At 35.5% G+C, this 9,999-nt stretch overlaps 1 protein-coding gene across 1 annotated transcript; it reads left to right on the forward strand.

Annotated features, from left to right (window-relative positions):
• Nucleotides 1-265: 265 nt before the first annotated feature.
• Nucleotides 266-2,659, forward strand: LOTGIDRAFT_52062 (hypothetical protein; the record flags this gene model as incomplete). Its single annotated transcript, XM_009048866.1, has 1 exon — nucleotides 266-2,659. A coding segment is annotated over one exon (2,394 nt), but the record flags the coding sequence as incomplete, so codon positions are not given.
• Nucleotides 2,660-9,999: the final 7,340 nt, after the last annotated feature.

Consider the following 9,999-nt stretch of genomic DNA (forward strand, 5'->3'; position numbering starts at 1 on the left):
CATAACAATTTAGAGTGTAAAAATTGTGTTCTTCTTTCAACCACTATCTTAACAAATTACTCTATTCTGTATTTTTCAGGATCGCAAATTACAGACACTCAACTGGTACACTCAACTGGTGAAGCATGGTTTTAGAGAATCAGTAACATTTAATAAAATTAGGATTATTGGAGAACAATTCAAAATGTCTGGAATTAAATTTCGTGTCGTCTTTTTCTTGTGTTTGTTGGAACTCTCCAAAGCTGTTCCGGATTTTAAATTTACCATAAAAGAAGAAGCAGGAATTGGCTCAGACGTCGGTGATTTGTCATCCAGTGCAACCTTTTATGCCAACATGAGTGCTGACGAGAAAGCAAGTCTTCGTTTTGGAATTCTCAGTAAAAATCGCGAACCAGCTTCCCTGTTTTCAATCGGCGAACAAGATGGAGTACTGAAAGTGAACGGGCGTATCGATAGGGAATTTCTTTGTGATTATTCTGGTACTTGTGTGCTGGAATTCGACGTTGCCATTCATTCTGAGTCATCATTTTCCAACATCGCTGGTGTGCAGGTAACCGTTTTGGATATAAACGACAATGAACCGTCCTTCCCGGCAAATGAAGTGCTCTTGGAGGTGTCCGAAGGAGCTAAAGTTGGTAAAGAATTCAAAATCACCGGTGCCGCTGATAGAGACTCACTCGAAGAATATAAAATTCAAAAATACGGTTTAACATTACAAGAGAACATATTTTCGTTAACATCAACTAAAAATTCTGACGGCAGTTCTGTTATAAATCTCCGTCTTGAAACTGCACTGGATCGGGAAAAGAACGAAAACTATTCTTTTAATATAGTTGCCACTGACGGTGGAAATCCTCCAAAATCCGGAACAATGCGTGTAAAGGTTACAGTAACGGATGAAAATGACAATCCTCCAGTTTTTACGAACAGTACCTATATTTTGAACATAAAGGAGGATACCCCCATCAACTTTTCGGTGCTTAAATTAAAAGCTATTGACATGGACGTTGGTCAAAATGGAAAGGTACGATACGACTTCAGCCCTTTACAATCAGCCAAAGGACGATCTCTTTTCAATATCGACGGACTTAGTGGAGATTTGACAGTAGCAGGTGATCTAAGCTACGAAGCAGGAACCTCCCAAGATCTTTACATTGTAGCCTTGGATGGAGGCAGTCCTCCACTCAAAACCCAGAAGAAAGTGAGAGTGAACATTTTGGATAACGGAAATAATCCACCGCGTGTAACAATGACGACCTTATCTACTGGAGAAACAGATGTCATGGAAATTCCGGAATCTGCAACCGTTGGCTTTTTTGTAGCCTTTGTAGAGGTGGAGGATTCCGACCCAGGCCAAAGTGGACAATTTGAATGCACAACCTCGAATACTTCCATTTTTAAACTTGAAATACAGGCCGGTAAAGGATATAAAGTGCTATTAAACACAGTGCTCAATAGGGAAACACAGGATTCGTACGACCTTAGGGTTACTTGCACAGACCAAGGCGAACCGCCAATGAGTTCCACAGCCACATTGAGCTTGCTCGTGACGGATGTGAATGATAAAACCCCAGTGTTTAGTCATCGCATTTACAACGCTACGATAGCAGAAAATAATAGCATAGGGGATTTCCTTGTAACTGTGAGAGCAACTGATGATGATATTGGTGTAAATGCAGAAATTGACTATTCCGTCGCTAATAATGACAGGCGAATATCAGTTAGTTCTTCTGGTATTATTTCTGCTCGTTCTATATTTGACAGAGAAGAGGAATCCAAGATAATATTTACTGTTTTGGCAACTGATAGAGGTTCATCGCCATTAGTAGGTTCCGCTCAAGTTGTCGTCCATATTTTAGACAAGAATGATAATCGCCCAGCGTTTGTGAAACCATTTTATCAGATGGACATTCAAGAAAACGAAGTACCTGGAACCAGTATCGGTCAGATCAAAGCTGAAGATAAGGATGATTTACAGAATGGACAAATCGAATACTTTATGGCCGGTTCTGAAGGTGGTGTGGTTCCGTTCGAGGTCCTTGCCAATGGAACAGTTAGATCAACGAAGATGTTGAACCGTGAACACAACAATAAGTACACGTTCACTGCATTGGCAAGGGACAAAGGATCGAAACCCCTGACAAATTCTGTGGACGTTATTGTCACTGTAAAAGACATTAATGATAACAAACCTGTAGTGTTGTTCCCAACCTCAGGCAACCATACCGTGCTTATCTCAGCCTTTCCTGAATCCAAGTCAGTAATTGGAAAGATAATTGCTTATGATGAAGACAGTCAGGAAAATAGCAAATTACATTTTAGTATTGTTGAAGGAAATGACCAAGGCGTTTTCGAAATCGGTGATGAGAGTGGAGAAATAATGGTGGTCAATAATTGGAAGCTACAATCCGATCACATTTATGACCTGACAATTAAAGTTCGTGATTCGGGCAATCCAGTTTTATTTGATACAACCAAATTACGTGTTGAAGCTAGCTTTGATAACATTACCTTGGGCGATGCTGTACCAGTAAAAAGTGATAAATACATAGTAATTGCCGCTACCGTCGCCGGAGCAACTTGTGTGTTATCGTTGATCATAATTACTGCAATTTGTTTGGTGCTTCGAGGAGAAAAGAGAAAAGCTACCGCCCAACCAAAACAACTTGATACTGTGTTTGATAACGTTCCAGTAATAAACGGCGATAAATCAACTACTCATGGCCTATATGGAGATGTAGAGTCAGACCCAAGAGGCAGGGGTTTCGATGGTTCTAAAACGGACGTACCTGGAAAGAAAAAAGAGGTGAGCTTTAGTTTGGACGAATCGACTGAAGCCAAAGACAATCTGTATCATCCCAGACCTACAAATATCGCATTATCCCGAGCTGGTCTAATGCCAACACACAATCTCAATTTACATGTAAGCGACCTTTTATTTCAAATTCCTTTCAAAATAAGCAATAATAATTTTATCTTAATCTTGGTCAGTTATGAACCCCATATTTTTGACAAGCTTTTAAAAACATTTGATCACTTCAAAATAGGTTGTATAATTTGTTCAATAGCTCATGTACATTTGCTGTGATACGTATCCACCCAAACCCAATATTTATTACATATACCTCGATAATCTCTAGTCCCTTTATTATTAAAAAGACTTGGATGTTGCATTATTCATGAAGTTTATAAATTTGTATTTCAGAACGACGATATACACAGTGATACTTCAGGAGAAACAATTACTAGTGACAGTGGTCGTGGTGGAAGTGAGGAAGAAGTCAATTTACACCAAATTAATGAAAAAAGTAAGTTTGAATCACAAGATAAACTACCGAAATCTTTCTGAACACTCACTATGTATTGTGCCAAATCATTAACTAAGCCTTTTGGTGGGTTGGTTGAAGATTCAGATTTTAGGTTTTAGGATTTTACATCTTTTTTCTGTAATTCGTTGTCATAAGTCAGGAACAGGAATATATACTATCGTCTGTTCCTTTTTGAATTAAAGATAAAGGCACAATTAATTTAGTTTACACTAAAGAATTCAAATGACACCTAGAATTTTCTTAATCTTCAATTAGAATCGACTGTCTATCAAACATACGTTAACACCCAAGGATTGGTTCGTTGCAGTCAATGTTTTCATTAATTCACGTTCCCCTTGCTCATTTCTTTTATCTTTGAATCAGTTACTTATCTTCATTGTTCTCCTTTTCTTTCATTGCAGAACATCAATGGCAGGCTCCAGTATCTTCAAACAGAAACAGTTCCTTTGACCAGTATTACAGAGACGGTTCAATCGGTGAATATAGAAATAAGCCTGGACAGCCGAGATTTTTAGTCGCGAATAACAACAGTGCTAATAATAACAGTAGCTATAGGCAGGACAGGTCGTTCAATAGACCAAAAAGCAATAGTAGCTATTCCACCGCTACAAGTGGGCGTGGAACGTCACAAGAGAGCTTTCGGGATTTTTCCAACCCACGAACAATGTTGTTACCTTACAACACTCAACTTTCCAACATGTCACATGATGATGACGCGAGTACCACAACTTCCGGTAGTTACACAATCAGCCCGGATGAACATTTTCATGACATCGTTTTACAAAAAGATGTGATTGTGTAACGTTCGTGTCAGCGTGACGTCATCCAGAAAATGATTGACAGAATGAATGAGTGTGTCAATAAATAAGTGCTTGTGTTAAAGTTCTTGCCATTTTAACTTTTTAAAAGAATGGTAACCAAAGAGATGTGCTAAAAATGACAATGTCTAAGGAAGTGCCAAGGACGCTAAATATGTTTATTCTACGCGATGATAATATTGATAAACTAATTCAGAATTTTCCAGTATGATTCAATAACCATGTTCTTTTTAGTAAAACGTAAGTGAACATCAATCGATTTTGTAGACAGTTTGAAAACTTGAAGCGAAAGAAAATATTCATCTTCATAAAAAAAAAATTACCGCAAAACAAAACCTTTCATGTATTAGAAAACTGTGTGTTGTGAAAATGTGGTAATGTGTGATTTGCATGGATGTGTTTGTATTGTGTGTGAAGGAAATGACGTATCTGATGTATAAAAATTGAATTGTAAATTGCTTCCATACAACTATCCAAATTTTGAATACTGCCAACTTTTTAAAAATTTATTTTGTACCCCATTCCATTTAGGTATTTATACATAATCATTCTCATATCTTTGATAAGAGCTTATTATGAAACAATACCTGGCCACTTAGTTCATTATCATGATTTTCATTAATCGCTGCTTTTATTCATAGCATAACGGTGCTGACAGAAAGCGAGACATTTCATACATTGTTTAAAATTGCAATTCTTGACGGCTTGATTTACCATTTTCACCGAAGTCATCATTGCTCGATATTTAACAAAAGGTGCAATGATTTCAAATTCTTAGCAAAAATCTGCCTTACTACGCTTTGAAATAATTTAGAAAACCATAGCCGATTTTTATCCTTAAATTTCACTTTTGTTTTTTGGATGGAAATATAACGTCTGATGGACGCTTTCAAGCAGTAATCAGGAGAAAACCTTTTGTAAAAGATAAAGATCAGGACGTCTTTCAACCGAAGTGTGGCATAAATGTCATACTGCTTCGTTAAATTGGCCTCCTTGAAAATAAATTATTTTAAAAATAAAATTAATTGCTATAACACAGTTTATATTTTGTTATTTCAATTCATCAAGTTTATTGCTATATGTTACTGTTTCTTTTTTGTATTTTTTTTATTATTATTAATTGTAGATATTGTTTGTTATTGAATATACAAGAGAATAATGATATAAAATTTAAAACCTTTACTAAGTACATTGGTCATTTGATGCAACAAGTTAATCTAGCCTGCAATTAGCCATCCAGAGTCAACGGCCAGTAGTCAATGTAAATATGTCTTTAGTGTTGAAATAGTAAATTCGGCCAAATTAGCAAAGTATTTTTGAGTTACATATACTTTTCAGTCCATTTCATAGTCATAGTTGGCTTGAACACTGACACTAGAAAGAGGTAGCCAAAAACACCCGAGTTAGCGCCGGGTTGAACTAATCAAATCAATAGCTACTTGAATATAAGATGCGGGCTTTTTTCATGGGAAAAGGTAGACCAGAATGCATTTATGAGCTATGGGAAGTTCAACAAAATGAACAAGATATTCTTTAAAAGGAAAATTCACCATAAGGTAACGAGTTTTTCGAACATGAAGACAGTCAATTTCATAGCCAATATTTGACATGCAGCCCTGACAAGGAATTGAATCTAGTTCTTAACTAGCATGCTACATTACATAATATAAAAAAACATATAGAGGGTTCAGAATTCTTTTATAGAGAAAGTCGGCATGAGGTTACTCCTTAAGGAAATTCTTTAAAATTATCTGGATCACCGCTTAGGCCAAAGCTAGATGCTTCGACCACTGCATAAGAAAGCTCGTCAAAATGAAAAGAAGTATAGGGAACAAAATTTATTTATTTATCTAATATACTCTTCATGGGAAAATTCACATGAAGGTTTAATTTACAAATGTCATAATCTGTCGTGCATTTCCTCATGCACGCATGTCATTATTGTGTATATGTCAAGACATTATGCATATAAATAGTAAGTTAGTAAAAAGGGACTCCCAATTAAGAAGAACATGATAAAGTATTAAAAAGGGGCTCCCAATTAAGAAATATTTTTCATAAAATGAACTGACGAGTTACCGTAAATTTGACTAGTGATTCGGTTAGGAAGTTACAGTCGAGCAGTACTCGTTTCCATTGCGATATGAACAACAGCAGAGATTAAATATAAAATAATTGAACATCTTCCTTATTCAATGTATTATCTCACCTCCCAAACTTAAACACTATGGTACAAAATACGGCGGTCTAAGCTTTATTTAATAACATTTCATGTACGTGACAAAATGAACAGATATGTACATCAACCTGTAAAAATAATTAGACAAGGAATTTTGGCCATTATATAGAAACTGGCACATAATTTTCTTAATTAATAATTAACCTTAGGTTTTACATTCGTGTAAAAATGTCGGTGTCTTGATGTTCAATATTGAGAGTTTAATAGAAGAATGACCCATTTCATATTCGTTATATTTTACGTAAAACTAATTGGAATCTAAATTACTAACATACGTAATCGAAATCTTTTTCATCAAACTAAACAAATAGACTGAAGAAATCAGTGGACTATAATACACGAATTTCAAAATACCAATAATTATCTTTACTGAATTGGATTTATACATTACATTAATTTCTACTATTTCAATCGAATAATTTTCAGTTCAATCTGTCAGGTGATCTCATATATCCAATCAAATTACCGGTTTAATTGTGACGTCTGAATTAAATTCATGGCACTGATTGGTTATTTGAGAAGGTCACAATAACCCTGTTATTTTGATTGTTAGAATTTGAACTGACTTGTAATGATTTGTCGATAGGTCATTAGTTCACAATGTTCGATCTTGGTTCAATCTGATGCCTACAAATATTTTCTCTTTATTTTTTTTCTCATCATAAAGGTATAGGTATACAGTGGTAAACTCCAACTTATGCAGAAATAACTAAAACTGAAAACTGCAGAAATAACTGAATATGAAGAACCCTTGAACGAACCTACACCCAAATCTGCAAGCTGAATTTGACCGATAGAATAAATCGACTGGGATTGTACACACGTGAATTTTGATTAGGGCAATAACCCTGTTGCTTCTATTGATCCTTCGAGCTAGTACAACAATTACAAAGTAACAGCGCAGTCACACCTCATGGCAACAAATGTAGACTTTCTGTAAGAGCATAAGAAAGGACGGACGTAGCAAAGTTCATATATATGGATACATTTTGATGTCCAACTAGAAGTTTGTCCTCCTACAGAAAGTGCTATACTATACCTATGCCCATTTAATGTCGACCAACTGTATACCCGTAAAACGTTTGTCTAGGATGTCCAGGATATATATACTTCACTTTCAAAAAAGTTAAATTGGTTGATCTTACCAATAATCTTATCTGATTGGATGACATCAGTGACAGCTTTGAACCAAACTCTTACCCAACCGGGTCGATCTGACATGTCCTTCAGTTGTTACTTTGTCGGGATATTAAGAAAGGCCAATACCTGCCAGCCGAGTTAAAGAATCGACTGAAGTTGATCTACTCAGTATCAAGAGACATGATAGTTGCAATAGGACTCGCATGACATGCAACAGTAACCACTTGCACAAAACTTGACACACACGTACTGGCTTTCGTAAACCGAGAAAAACTTCCAAATTCGTCCCACCTAAAGACTTTGACTCCATTAATTAACCTTTACAGATGTAATTCTTGGGTCAAAGACACTGAAGCGGTTGACTTTCAAGGTCACGACAGCCGAGTACTTCAGAAAATGTTACCTACAGAATAGCTCAATCCAATGTTATGTTTTCAAGGTTATACACCAAAAAAACGTTTGCAGCATCGGCCGATATTCACTTTCCAAAATGACGTCGTTATTGATGTCTACATTATTTGCAGAACGTTATAAATAACATGGAATTTCTGCGATATGTCATGGTTTACTGTAGGCTCATCAGGTATTCGTAATTAACTGCTGAAAAGAGGTGTAGATAGCTGAGCACTGTCACTGCAATATTATTATTGCACTTTGAATAAATGCCAATTGTTTCTGTTTGGCTTGTTTTCATATAACTATTCTTCGTTCAACACACAGTGCAATGATAGGGGGAGTTTTGTTGGGGTACAGATTACATAGTCTAATTTGTACCAACAAGAATTCTGTTGGTGAAATCTCAACTTATAGTTGACAGGTGTGAACTAACAATACTAAATTACACGTCGTCACACGGAAATACTGTTTGATCTCCACAAACTTCAAAGTCTCTTGAAACACAAACATCGTCATACAGATCTCTTGTTTACATTGATGTAAAACCTATTACTGCATGCGACAAGCGTCAGCGACTGATTACCCCTCTTCCACGTCTCGAATGGTACAAAGGTGAGAAGAGTTGCAACGAGTTACATCATAATCCGCTTTTTGATGCGTCTGTGTTTAACGACGTTTTACTTCTGTTGATAGTTGAAATTCCAAAGTCAACATCATCAATAATAATGATACAAAACATCGGATTGGAAGGTGACTTCTCACCTGCTTTTTCCGGTAATTATCTAAATTATGACAATGGTAAACAATAAAGAAAATTCGTTGCCAGGCTACAACTGTTTCCCTGGTGCAATTTCCGATTGACTTAAAACTGTAAATGATGCATTTGAATCTTCGGCGAGGAACAAACTGCCAAATTCTTGAAAATTTATTGGTCTTTGAGTGAATATAGGTTTTAGATTTAGTGAGGGAAAGAGACGCAGTGTGTGTCATCACACGACTGTCTAGGTTGTGGGGAAACCGAACAAAAGAACATATTGCAATGCTGGGGATAGACATAAAATATTACACATTACACGTGAATGATCTTTATGCAGATAAAAATCCAAAAAGAACATACTGGTGTTGCCTCATTGACCGAAAAGGAACAGGGAGAAGATCGAAAAGGCATCTCGTAATTACACATCATAAACTCGATCACCACTACATCAATTTCCCATAAATTATGATTATTTTGAAGTGGGTGATAAAAGAAAGTTTACATCGTTGGGATTCTTTGGGTCATATACACGGTTCCTATATAATAAAATTTATCCCTTAGAAAAGAAAATAGGAGGATATACTAATCTCGGCTGAACAAAAACCAGAAAAAGTCATCCATATCTAGCGACCCATCTGTAAAATTGTTCATGAATGGCTCTTATGATAGCTTTTCAAATAACAAGCCCAAGTCGGTCACCTTAAAAAATATTGTATATGGTGATATTGGGTTATCCGTTTTTGTTCAAATTTACAAGAGTGGACTAATCGGATTTTGAATGAATACCATACAAGTCTTAATTTTAGAGGATAATTCTTCAGATTTATTTGCCTTATCTGGGTAAATGTACTAAGATTATAAGGTTATCCCTTCAATTTTTCATTATTAAATTTCTATATATATACTTTCCTTATCCAATACAATATATCAATTGAGTGTAATCAGTAGAAATATCACGTTTCATATTCTATAACGAGTTCTGTGATCGAAAATGTTAAAATTTGATCAACTTGTTCCATGAAAAAGATCAAGTTCAGAAGATATTTAAATAATGTAGATTTAAATGATTGATATAACATGTAAAATATATAAGAAATCGTTTTATGTTTTATGCTGTACCAGCATTTGAGTTCAATCACTCTTCCGAATATTTGGTCAAGTCTGCAAAGCCTACAGACCGTTGCTGTTTAAATTATAATTATTATTTTAACTTTTCTTCACTATATTGGTCAATATACATATTTTTAGTACCGAGACAACAAGGTACAAAAAGTAAAAGAAACGAATTAGTCGTGGAATTAAAACGTTGAAATTAATGTC

Source organism: Lottia gigantea (genome assembly GCF_000327385.1).
Source record: "Lottia gigantea unplaced genomic scaffold LOTGIsca_13, whole genome shotgun sequence".
Taxonomy (NCBI): Eukaryota; Metazoa; Mollusca; class Gastropoda; family Lottiidae; genus Lottia; species Lottia gigantea.